Source organism: Siniperca chuatsi, linkage group LG3 (genome assembly GCF_020085105.1).
Source record: "Siniperca chuatsi isolate FFG_IHB_CAS linkage group LG3, ASM2008510v1, whole genome shotgun sequence".
Taxonomy (NCBI): domain Eukaryota; kingdom Metazoa; phylum Chordata; class Actinopteri; order Centrarchiformes; family Sinipercidae; genus Siniperca; species Siniperca chuatsi.
Window position 1 is genome coordinate 15,384,735 of NC_058044.1, and position 12,471 is coordinate 15,397,205.

The window sequence follows — 12,471 nt, forward strand, 5'->3', positions numbered from 1 at the left end:
AAAAAAGCAAAGACTAGAGCAAAAAATAAAAGTAATAAAAAATAAATTAGTACTTTTACTTAAAGCTGGAGTGTGGGACTTTTACATATAAATGAACATCCATTTCATTCAAGCCCTTGCCAAACAAGTCCACACAATGCTCATTAAGCCTGTCACCGCCAGGTAAATCTCTCTGTATTTTGTAGTAGTTCTAGTACTAGAGTTTTAAAATCTGTTGTCTGTGGTGACCGGTTCACCGGTAATGATGTGTGTTTACACCAACCAGCAAGGATTGGTTTGCCAGAGCTGAAGGGAGGGAGCAGCTCACCTGTAGGCATAAGTCATAAGCACGCATTGACAGTGTTTGTAATTACTCTCACTGCCAGAAGGGGGAGACAAAAGTTCTGCACTGCAGGTTTAAGTTAAGGATCTGAGTACTTCTCCCACCTATAGTCTTTCTTTCATTCCTCCCAATTTCTGTCTCCTTTTTGTCAATTCCGATCACCTCCTGATTATTCTTCTCTGCCTCTCCCTGTCTGTTTGCAGGTGGAGTGGAGCTGGGCATCAATGCAAGCGGACAGAGACTCAAACACTGGTTCGAGTGTCTCAAAAACAAAGGGAAGAAAGTGGAGCACTGGCATACGCTCACACAGCAAGGAGCCCCGAGCAGTGACAAACCGGACTAGATTACCCAAGACATTCATGTATACAAACACACACTCTAACACACACACATTTGTCTCACTGAAAGATGGTTGATAACAGATACCAAAAGTAAAGTAAAGCAGTAATAAGAGCAAAGGATAAAACATGCAATAATAATAATGTTGAAAATGGAATCCGTCATATAATGCCAATAATTACAGCACCAACTATTAGTATATGATATTCATACTAATATTAGTTATGGTAATAATGTGTAATCTGAATACATTTTTTTAAATGTATTTTTTTCTAAAGGTGAACCAAATTGTGACGATGTCCTCATTAAAGTGTTGACGTAACAAAACAATACTCACAAAATTGTGCTTTAGACCTTACTGTATTGTGGAAGTTGCTTATATTCTGTCATTCAAATTTACACCTAATGAAGAGATTTGAGACTAATGTAGCCTACACAAAATTCATTCAGTGAAAGGGGCCAAAAGTATGTGCACCCCAGTGACTCATAATGTGGTATATAGTTACAGGAGAGAGGATGTTATAAAAAGGGTGATTCTGTTCTGAGAAGTCTCTGTTTTAGTGGTTGTTGAACTGATGCAAAACAACACACCATATTATAAAGCACAAAATTATCAATTTGGTGGATTTGTACCTTTACAGTTTCAGTGTCCATGTTCTTATGTCTTTCATTGTCTTTTAGTGACAGTGGCTTTCTATACATCTTCATATCGTGACATTAACGTGTCAGTGTGTGTGTGTGTGTGTGTGTGTGTGTGTGTGTGTGTGCATGAGGGCTATGAGAATATCAGTGCCTACATTCACTGTCTGTGCAGTGTGTGTCTGTCCGTGTTCACGTCATTCCCCATTCAAAATGTCTCCATTCAACTTCCGAAGCACAGAGGTGTGAAGAAATAATAACAAAGGACAAGAAAGACACATACAAGAGAGAAATCCTCTGACGCCACCACCACCACGGGCCTCAGTGGTGTGAGTAATCCTGGCTGTAGGACACTGACAAGCTGTCGATCATGTGTGCCAGACCTTTGCCATCTCTCTCTCTCTCTCCCATTGCCAGACAGTCATAGAGCAACTTTAAGAATGGAATATATCTTGATACATAACCTCTGACCGCTCCTTTGGCTTTCCTGATGAAAAAGATGTGTCCGTGGCAGGCAGAACGGATATTGCTTTTGGAGGTACCGTTTGTACCTTTACTTCACTGCTGCGTTATGAACCAGATTTCAACAGGATCCAAGCAGGTTTACCTCAGTGACTCCAATTCTGCTCCAACAGAGTCACAGATGATGCAAGATTTTCTCCCTGCAGGGCAATATCACAGCAGTAATATATTAATTTGAAAATTCAGGCATTTCATTGGTTCTGTTATCTGATTTATGAGAATAGGGCTGCCAAAAGCATGGAAATCTCCCCTAATCCACCTTTGTACACCATCAGACACTGTCCTTGAGAGACTCTAAAAAATACATGTGAAAGAAATTTGACTGAAATCAACCATCAGAGGGAGTCATTGCTTGGATCATTATCCCATTACTTCTGAGCTATTAAATATCAGGTCTATAGTGGAATATATTTCATCCTCTGGACAGGAGAAAAGACTACTGGAGACCACTGGGACTACTGTGTCCATGTCTGTGACAGGATTGTCTGCTGAGATAAACTGTGAACAGTTAGTAGAAATGCAGACATAGAGAATGGACTCCCCCCCTACAATTTAACCTCAGGAGGTAAAGTGGGATTACACCCTGCAAGGAAACACATTTGGCAGCAGGGGACAGTGGATAATCACAGGCCAGGATCCAAGATATTGAAAAACTACGCTAGATTGCACACATAACCTACATGCTTGTTATGTGTCTCTATGCACATCTCTGCATATTTATGGTGTATATGGGCTAGAGCATCACTGAATTGTCTAAATGCCTGCCAGGATATCAAATGTACTCCCCTGGTTCATCTGTCACTTCAGCTCTGGCTATACACTGGTTCACAAAAGCACACCCATAGTCGGTCAGTGGCCTCCGGGAGTTTTCTAACTGTTGAATCGATCCGGCTGCTCATATTCTTGGCGTCCTTCAACAACCTTGTGTCTCATCGTTGACTGCAAAAAAATGGATCCTTCAGTGGTGAATTAGGTTTCGAATAAAAAGGGCTTGGGCATTATCAAAAGCTTGGAACTAAACTGTGTGTTTTAACAGTTAGCTTAAACACATTTTCAGTTAGACCTTAAATGACTTTAACAAGAGGGTAGTGCAAGGATGGTGGGTTTATTCTGTACTTTTTCTATGCACATCAAAACAGCACGTCAGCAGTGAGATAATCAAACCAAAACAACAACATTATCGCGTTATCCAGGCATCAAAGATGCATTTCTGGGAATACTCAGTACTTTGATTGGGGCTAATAGAGTTCACATTTCTGGCTGGATGCTTGCTTATTCCTCTCTCTGGATCTGTTGGTTTTGTTTACAGTCACCGAATTTTCTGACTCTTGTCTATTGACCCTGCTTTGCTTATGTAATCATTTTATCTGCAATACAGCTGCATGTTTAGCAAACACTATCAGCTTGTGTAATAGAATGCAACCTTAGCTGATCATTCTGAATCCTGATGTGTTTACAATCTATGCCATCCATTCAGTCTCTTACCATTAGTGTGTATTTGTTTGTTTGTGAATACAATAATTCAGGGTATATTTTGCTCAGTTGCTGTGCTTTACCAAGCAAGATATTGGTTTAAAAAAAACAAAACCTTTACTCTTACAGATTTTGACACTTGTCTTCCTTAAATTGATATCAGTGGTAATGATGCAGGAGGGCAGGGGCGAATGAGATGGGAATTCACTACTGTAGTTCCTGTGTATTCACTGTCAATGTCAATCACACAGTATGGCTGCCATCCTGTGGTGGGTTTATGTAACTACTTCGCAAAATAAATTGAAGTTGTTTCAGTGGCCGTCTGTCTTCCTTTGAATGACACGTGATCCAAATTGTGCTTAACTCTTCAAAAACACAAGACAAGCATCATATGTGTTGTGTTAATACGTGTTTATTCATCATCATCTTTGAAAACAGCACACATCCAGGCCTGTATATCTGTTTTTGTGAGTGTCGCTGCTCACTTTAGTAACTACGTAAAGCAACACCAATACCGAAAAAGCAGCACAATATTCAGAAAAGGCGTAGTAAGATAATTAAATGACTTGCATTTCGATTCTATCAGACATCCCTTGTTTACCATATCTTTGTTTCTTTCCTGCCCGTTTGCCTCTGTTACATTTCCACTCACTCTCTCTTTACTGTGTCTGTCATCCCCCCCCTCATGGGTCAGTCACTCTGCCAATAAAGAGTGGCACATTTGCCTGGTCACTCCACAGCAGCATGATGAAAGGCCGCATGGCAGAGAAGGAAGGGAAGGAGCGAGAGAACGACATAGTGGTGACGGCTCCGGCCTCAACTCCTTGCTCGGTCAGTGCGAGGAAGGCTCTGTGTCTGGCATCGTCCAGAACCACCTTCTCTTCAGAGTAGAGGCCACACAGGTCAGCACCCTCAAAGAGTGATGACAGTCCTGGTCGGGGAAAAGGGAGAGAAAGTGCAGAAAGATGATGGTAGTGAAAAAAGAAGGGAGGAAAGCAAAGTGGATCAGATACAGGGAGATCAAAGAGCAGATGGGTATCCGTATTTCACAAATGAGACTTAATGGCTGTCTTCTAACTGGCAGGTAAAGTAATACACAAGCTGCATGGGTGGTATTCATTTTGTGGTATTAATAGGCTGAATTTGAGTCTGACAGACAGAAAAGAACATGAAAGATAAACAAACCTAATTTCTTGATAAGTATGTTCATGTCTGGCTGGAAATCCAGCTTGATTTGGGGCAGAGTGACCTCGACATGCTGAGAAGACCTTGTTTTCATTTGTTCTATCATTTGACGCACAGCTATGTCCGTCATCTTCCCCTCCACCTGCTGCAGGCTAGCCACTGTGTTGGAGCGAGGCAGCAGGATGTAAAGACTGCTGTCACCTGTGAGAGCAAACCTCGCCACCTGTTGGCAAAATAAAAAGTCTGTTACTGCAGGGTTTTTCAAAGTCTTGGGGCCCCAAAGACAAAACTGAGACAACTGTGCCCCCCAAGACCCCCCTCTACTCAGTTCCTATAGTGCTTTGGGAGATGTAAACAGTAGACTATAAGTATAATGTTGCCATGGAGTCAGTTAAGTTAGTTAACCTAGCTGTGGGCTACAACTAGAAACCCGTTGCTTTCCTATATTTGTTTACATTTTTAGCAAATGGCACAATTAAAAGAATGCCAAATTAGCTATTAACAGTTCCTGCTTGCGATGTAGGCTACCCATGGATGTACAGACAACTATCACTGGATAACTTTGAGAGTGAAGAAAACTTAAAGGTCCAGTGTGAAACATTTAGGAGGATCTATTGGCAGAAATGGAATATAATAGTTTCGCAGCCACTGTAGTTTCTGCTACACGCTTGGAAGGGGAGGGTGAGGCGAGCGGTATCCAAATGGTTGCAAACTGCAATTTCACTGCTAGATGCCACTAAATCCTACACACTGGACCTTTAAAAACATGATGATTCTCTGGCAAGTTCTGGAGTCATACAGAGCGTATTTTTTCTATTATTGCTAGGCGGATTTATGGACTTTTATTTGCGATGCACACAACTGTAAGAGACACTGTATATAAAGAATATGTCTTTCATGTATAGTCAGATTTGACTGTGTTATGTCTTGGAGAAGGAGTACAAATTTTGAAGCAATTTGCGGCAATCAGGAGCTAAGGATTAATTGCCTTTCACTTCACAGTATCTTAGCCTTTCACTTTTCACTTCACGTGTCTCTCGCCTCACCCCCCTTCAACTCTCCTCACAGTCTGAAAACATCTGCTTTGTAGTATGTGAAAGGGTGGGGTTAAGATGGGTGTTGGCTGTCTGTTACCTGTGCCTTTAGCTCGATCACGTAGGTCATAACAGCCTTGTATTTCTGGTGATAGAGGAGCGGCACATTTACCAGATCACCATCCAGTTTTGTGAAAAGTCCTTTCTTGGGTTTCTGATCAAACTTGACCTTCCACTGACCTGAAGTGCACATACACACAGTTTGTTTTAATTTCCACCATTTTCACATGCACATAGCCTACGCAAACACTTGTGCACACACACTTTACTAACCACTAAAGGAGACAGCGTTGAGCAGGATCATCTGTGTACTGGGTGATACAGAGTCAACCAAGTGTTTGATATTATTGTTGGTTTTATTTGCCACCCAGCTGTTGATCATCTGAGTGCTTTCCGCACTGGTTTCCAGCAGCCTGGTGGGTTCTGCTTCATAGAACTGAATGGACTGGTTAATAAAGGACTCACTCAGATTCATTTCTGAGGAAGAGAACAGAGAAACCATGATGAGCTACAGAGATAGACATCCTTCTAGCTCTTCATGAATCTCTGCATCTATCTCTTTAACTGCATTTCTCTTTAGAGAGGAGCTATTTTGTGAGTGTGATAGAAATACGTGGGTTATAGTAGATCTGAGAAGCCATCTTCAAGGAGCTGGCCAACTTCTCTCTCAGCTTCTTCATCTGGAAGTGAACACAGTGGAAGTCATGAGGCACACAGACAGCCGTCTCAATTGCTCTGCGGGTGGCCCCCCTTGCACCTGAAGGTAACGAGATGAAGAAAAGACATTTAGAAAGAGATGTACTGCACTTAGAGTGATATAGGACGCTGCAAGGTATGTCTGACTTTAATATAAGTAGAAGAAAACTCCTGTGACATTTCAAAGAGCCAAACATTTTTATGTAACTTCCTAGTCATATAAAAGTTTTTCTTGTCTACATGAGCACAGGCAACAAAGGGATAATGTTGCTTTTTAGACCAAAGAATCTTAAAGGATAAGGCTGGCATTATTCTATGTTTTTTGTATTGTCAACAAATCCCATAAAAAGACCAAAACCAGCAATGCATTAGTCCATCCCTCAATACTTTCCAGCTTCCCTGTCTGTGGCACTTAGCCCATTTGTTCCTACTGGGCTATGTACATATTTGAAAAATAAACACAGATATATATATGGGCAGTGTAGTTTTTAGCAAACATTTTTCAAACAGGAGGAAATCGTGTTTTTGTTGGGAATTATTTTCAGCGGTGCACTAGCAAGTATTTCTGGCAGCAGGGCAGTGTATGTGGGATCACAAAGTAAACTACAGTGCCCATGTTCATCGTAATGAAGAAACGTGTCACACATTGCAACTGTGTGGCTCATTGATGCGTTTTAAACGTTTTTTGGACAACAAAGGAGGTCTTTTTGACACATGGGTAATACTTGGTTTTGGTCTTTTCCTGGAATTTGTTGACAATAAGAAAAATATAGAATAGCACCAGACTTTAAGAATATTTAAGAATAATTAATAATCATCCAATTGTTAGAAATGAGGAACTTGCTTCATACCTAACAACAAATGGGACAGTGCACCGCTGATACTGATGGGAGAGAAGAGCAAGTTGCTAGAGGGATTTGATTCTCTGAGGTAAGAAAACAGCTTCATGGAAAACTCTGCCATGGATTCCTGCAACATGGGTTCCCCTGTGCGACTGTTCTCGTCCTGGCAGGGCTCCCATGCTGTGATGAAGCCGTCGCATGAGGGAGGAACAGGGGTGGGAGCAACTGAAAGAAAGTTAAGCAGACGGTTAAAAATTTACATAAATGTTGTGCCTACTTTTAGTAACAATACCTCAACATGGTTCGGAAATTAGATCTTTATTTAGTTTACTGGTAACTTTGGTCTGCAAAGTGTTCGTCATGCATAAATTGCTGTTAAAATTAATACTCATTTGGAGCTTGTTGGTTTGCCATTTACTATAATAATGAATGGTTCCAAATTGCACGGACCGTACAGTAAGTAGTAAGTAGTGAAAAGGTTGCCAAACCTACCTTCAACAATAATGTATACAGTGCTCAGCTTCTCCCCCTCAGCAGATTCACAATCGTAAATTCCAGCATCCTCCATGATGGTGTCTCTGATTATGATGGTCTGATCATGGTCAAGTGGATATAGCAGTTCCACTCTGTCATTATCACCTGCTGAATCATCTCCAGGATTCAGCCGTGTCTTCTTGCCAACACCCATCCCTTTGAACCAAAGTGCATTGGCCCTGACTTGGCTGTAAGGTGGGAAATGGCACGGGAGGTGAAGGGTGGAGCCTTCGATTACCTTAATGGTATAGCCAATCATTGCTGTAGAGAGAGACACAAACACTTCAAACTCTTTTAAATTCAAGCTTTTTGCTGAATGATAACTAAGTGCACGTATGTATAATAAAAGAGAAGTGTGTATCTATGTTTCTCACCATCAACTGTAATGTTGTATGTCCTGATTACCTCCATATTGTTCTCCTTTAACAAACACAGGTACTCGCCTTCGTTGGCAGCAGTTACAGGAGATATAGAGAGATACAAGCCATCCTTTTTAACTCTAGCCGAGCCAGTCGACTGAGCACTTAGAACATTACCTGTATTCAGAAAAAGATCACACTGAATAAATATAATATAACTGTGTACTTTTGCAATACAGTGAGAGTAGTGGTGATAGTTATGGAAATATAATAAGACCATTGAATGTCCAGGTGATGGCAGCTCCATTGAACTCAGTCTGAAATGAGAAACAGGGTAGCTCCAGAGTGGAACCAGGTATCACCCGGACATGTGTGCATGAAGAAAGCTAAACAGAAACACAGTGTTAAACAAGCTGCCATATTCAAGAGACAAGAAGGATGAGGTTGAAGGACTTTGGTTATGGCTACAGAAGATATTGGTAAACATTCTGCTATAAAGAGCTAATTCTACATTTCTCAGGTGAGTTTACCTCAAAAATGAGCTGCAGCAAGAGGCAAAGTATCGCCTGTAGTTTCATCTAAAGCAGAGCAAAGGAAGTAGGATGAGATTAGCAAATTGATGGAGTTGTTTTGCAAGTGAGGATTTCAAAATGAATATGGCACCAAGCCTGAAAAAAGATCAATATGTGGAGCAATCTGAGAAACATAGTGATGTTCCCCACCATTAAAACTTTTTAAACTGATCATCTAGCTACAGCTTCCATTTGCAATAAATATACTCTTGTCAGAGATTAATCCCATAAAACACTTAAAACACAGCATAAAGTATAGTTGTTTATAACAGTAATGCATAATATACTGTAAATAATATTGCTTCGGTTCAGTGATTAATCAACAAAAGTCAGAAAACATGAAATAACTCACACCTCTTCAATTTCCAAATGTATCCAATGTATTCAGTCACCAGTTTTTTTAAACCAGTAATGTTTCTGCCACATCCGACCACGGTTCACTCCATCTACCACCTCTGACTGTCTGCTCTCCTAAACTGCAACCAACAATGACTAATCTATGATTGTTGGTTTAGAGATGTTTGTTTGCATAATGCAGGTCGTCTGACTTGCTGGAAATCACATGATTTCGCATGTTGGCAACAGATATCAAGTTGGATGATTTATATTCATGTTTTATTTTGTCTCCATTGCATTTATTTTTGCATTGCAAATATATCATATTTTATTACTTATGATATCAGTGCTTATAAATCCAGCTTTTTTTTTATCATCAAGTGGAACATAGCTATTTGTAGTTGGGGGTGGATAAGAAGTTTCACTTTGGCTGATTTTCAATTTACATAATAAAATGTTTTTGCCTGAAGTGTTTTACATAATATGATTTTGCCAAAGGTTGTACAGGGTACTATACACAGACAAAGACGTAGTGGAAGGCAAACACAAGCTGAGTTTGTGTTGCTATATTTGTGGACCAACATATCAGTAAAGAACCCAAATGACGGAGGCAATGTTAAGTGTTTTAATGGAATCATTAAATTAAGTAGTACATTTTTAAGTACAGTTTTATTTTATAGTATAGTTATTTATATGTTGGCTGGAATTGGCCCCATCATGATCCCCAGCTGGAGGTACTTTAATTGGATTTACCAGTAAGTTTAGTTTTTAGATCACTTTTCACTTTACTTCAGTGCTTTCATTTTGTGCAAGTTTATACATTTCAGGGGGAAACATTTGCTCCATCTATTTGATGCAAATTCAAACAACTTTATTGATCAAATTGGATTTGGATTTTAACATTTTGGATTATAATATACTGAAGGGTTTTTAAATGGGTTTTTAAAAAAGCCCTTAATAAACCCAATAACATTTACCCAATAACATAATAGTCCTCCCTGAATTCTCACCAATTTAAGGTGTAAATTAAGGGATGACTTTTGTGTTATTTGGTCAATTTTAAGGTGGCTTAATTATTTACAATCTCTTTATTTATCCATAGACTACCCCATTAAATACTAATTTAAAGTATATTCAATTCATCATTATTAATGGTTAAATTAATGTAAATTATCTTAGAATAAAAAAAATATTAAGGGGATTCGGTTTCATAGTGATAGGTACTTATTGTCACAGACACGCCAGGCTCCACTACACCACACACACCGCACTACCTCACCCGAGTACTAATTCCCATCACCTGTCACCTATCACACACCTGCACCTAATCATTCACTCCACTCCCCTATAAAACACCATCCCTCACCACAGTCAGTGTCCGGTCTTGTTTGGATTAAGGACAGAACTCTTTATCCTGCCTCCACTACGCCACGGACTCGCTTACGTTTCAGCAAATCGCCTACTCGGCTCCAGAGCCTCGATCCTGGATCCAGTCATCTCCAGTCTCCCGTGTGTGTCGCTCCAGTTCCCGGTCTCGTGTGTCTCAACTCTCTTGTGTGTCTACTCAACTCCAGAGCTCCTCTACTCCCAGTTAAAAGGACGGTAGCATCATCTTCACCTTTTCATATTCCCTTGTGTGCAATAAACAAGCTCAGTCTCTTCACGGTGTCTCCGGTCTGTTCTGTCCGTAATACTTATTACTGCACTATACGTTTATCTGACAGCTGTATTACTTGTTACTTGCTGTTTAGCATATGATTGCTATAGATTAAATTACCCAACAGTATATAAAGTAGATGCACAAGACCCACCTGTAGCAGTGGCATTGAAATTAGTGAATTCAAGTCAAGTGTTGACAGTTTTTGGAGAATTGCTCTTTAGATTTTGAGTTTGACCAGTCCAACTAAAGTGATGTTGACTCATTTAAATAGGTCTTCATCAACATGCCCACAGTTAAATCAAATTGTAGATTTTTTTTTTTTTAAAGTTATATGGACATAAACAACACCTGACACCCTAATTTGTCTATGTAACTTTCTCATTGAGTGGGACACCTTTGTTGGTAAAGTGGAACACTGCTTTAGCATTAAAACGTATCATGCATGTGAGCAAACAATGCAAAAATATTTTTCAGATATCTCTGTTTAATCTAAAATTGCAGCTATACATTCATTTAGCTGATTGTATTCAGCAGTCAAGTACACTGCTACTGAATACTATGAATCAATTGGAGGAACTGAAAGAATGATAAAACTTCAGTGAATTCTGGAGCCTTAATAATATATCTTTGGACAGTGAATTTGGGCATGTGGCCTGTTCTCCATTTGCTCTTGTACTCTTACAGCTCCTGCTACAGTCTTTCATCCATAGATTATTTTTTCCTTCTTGCCTCTACTCTGCATTCCTTAATATTTTATTTTCTCTAGGATGATTAATATATAATGTGAGCTACCACTGTGATTTCATATGTATATATTTATGTATTTAATCAACTTATCCACAACTAATTGACAAACCATTACTGTTTTAGCATTTTGATTCATTGACTCAGTGCTATGAGAAGTTTTTAGTCTTAAAAGTCCCACTCAAACTGAAATCTCTTGCCCCCCCTTTATCTAACACTGTCAGGTTGACTGGGACGGTGCTTTAAAATACAATTTTCTTAAAATCTGTTTAGACTTTATACAACTTTTTGGGTGCATTTTAAGACATTATCATTTAATAATTGATACAATGCCAGCATGCTTACCATGAGGTTTGCTAGGTGACACCATGCCCGAAGCTTTGACATTTCACCAATCAAGAAATTTCAGAATCAGTTGTTGTAATTGGTTGTTACATGGTGATTATCCATAATCTTAACTGTCCCACTCAGCCTGAACCCACCCCAATTCTTGAGATTCATTCTTCATTCTTCTACTTTTGAAACGTAAGTATATTTTCTGCCAACATTCCTGTACTTTTATCTAAGTAAAGTTTTAAAGTAAGAACAATTTTACGATGTTATATTATTACAGCAAGCTTACTTGAAGGGTTCTGACAGCTGTATAAGTCTTTCATCTTATGCAGTGATGGAAAGTAACTAAGTACATTTACTCAAGTACTAGTCTATGCTTAAGTACAAATTTGAAGTACTTGTATTTTACTTGAGTATTTTCTTTTCATGCTGCTTTATACGTCTACCACACTACAACTGAGAGGGAAATATTGTACTTTTTACTCCACTACATTTATTTGACAGCCTTAGTTACTTTACAGATTAAGATTTTTGCACACAAAACATAAGAAGAGCTGATAAAATGTGAATATATTCATGTAGAGCTGAAACAATTAGACGATTAATTGGTTAGCAGATTGTCCACGACTTAATGGCAACGCTTTTGATAATTGTTGAAATGTTTTTCATGTAAAAACATTTAATTGTTCCAGCTTCTCAAATGTGAGGATTTTATGCTTTTTCTTTTAATTATTTTATTGAATTTTTAATCAGCTTTAGGTTTGGACTACTGGTTGGAAAAAAACATGCATTGTGAGGGTGTCACTATTTTCTGAAATTTG

At 39.2% G+C, this 12,471-nt stretch overlaps 2 protein-coding genes across 5 annotated transcripts in view; one reads left to right on the forward strand and one right to left on the reverse strand.

The window, feature by feature from the left end:
* The window catches only part of doc2d (double C2-like domains, delta), a 61,583-nt gene extending 57,969 nt beyond the window's left edge, over positions 1–3,614 (forward strand). For all 3 annotated transcript variants that reach the window (XM_044191023.1, XM_044191022.1, XM_044191021.1), the window contains exon 11: positions 526–3,614. In XM_044191023.1, coding sequence (XP_044046958.1) covers positions 526–665 — 140 coding nt within the window. In that variant the 3' untranslated portion in view covers positions 666–3,614. The remainder of the gene's footprint in view (positions 1–525) is intronic.
* A 73-nt stretch (positions 3,615–3,687) lies between these two features.
* serping1 (serpin peptidase inhibitor, clade G (C1 inhibitor), member 1) lies at positions 3,688–9,088 on the reverse strand. 2 transcript variants are annotated; one of them, XM_044191020.1, is made up of 11 exons: positions 8,932–9,088; positions 8,536–8,583; positions 8,283–8,322; positions 8,021–8,182; positions 7,605–7,907; positions 7,122–7,337; positions 6,188–6,331; positions 5,848–6,051; positions 5,615–5,754; positions 4,481–4,703; positions 3,688–4,226 (listed from the first exon to the last, which is right to left on the reverse strand). In XM_044191020.1, the coding sequence occupies exons 2-11, from the start codon at positions 8,581–8,583 to the stop codon at positions 3,979–3,981; spliced, it is 1,728 nt and encodes a 575-aa protein (XP_044046955.1). In that variant the 5' UTR covers positions 8,932–9,088; the 3' UTR covers positions 3,688–3,978. The 2 variants fall into 2 exon arrangements, with proteins under 2 accessions (XP_044046955.1, XP_044046954.1); XM_044191019.1 differs by having other exon boundaries at positions 8,283–8,391.
* Positions 9,089–12,471: the final 3,383 nt, after the last annotated feature.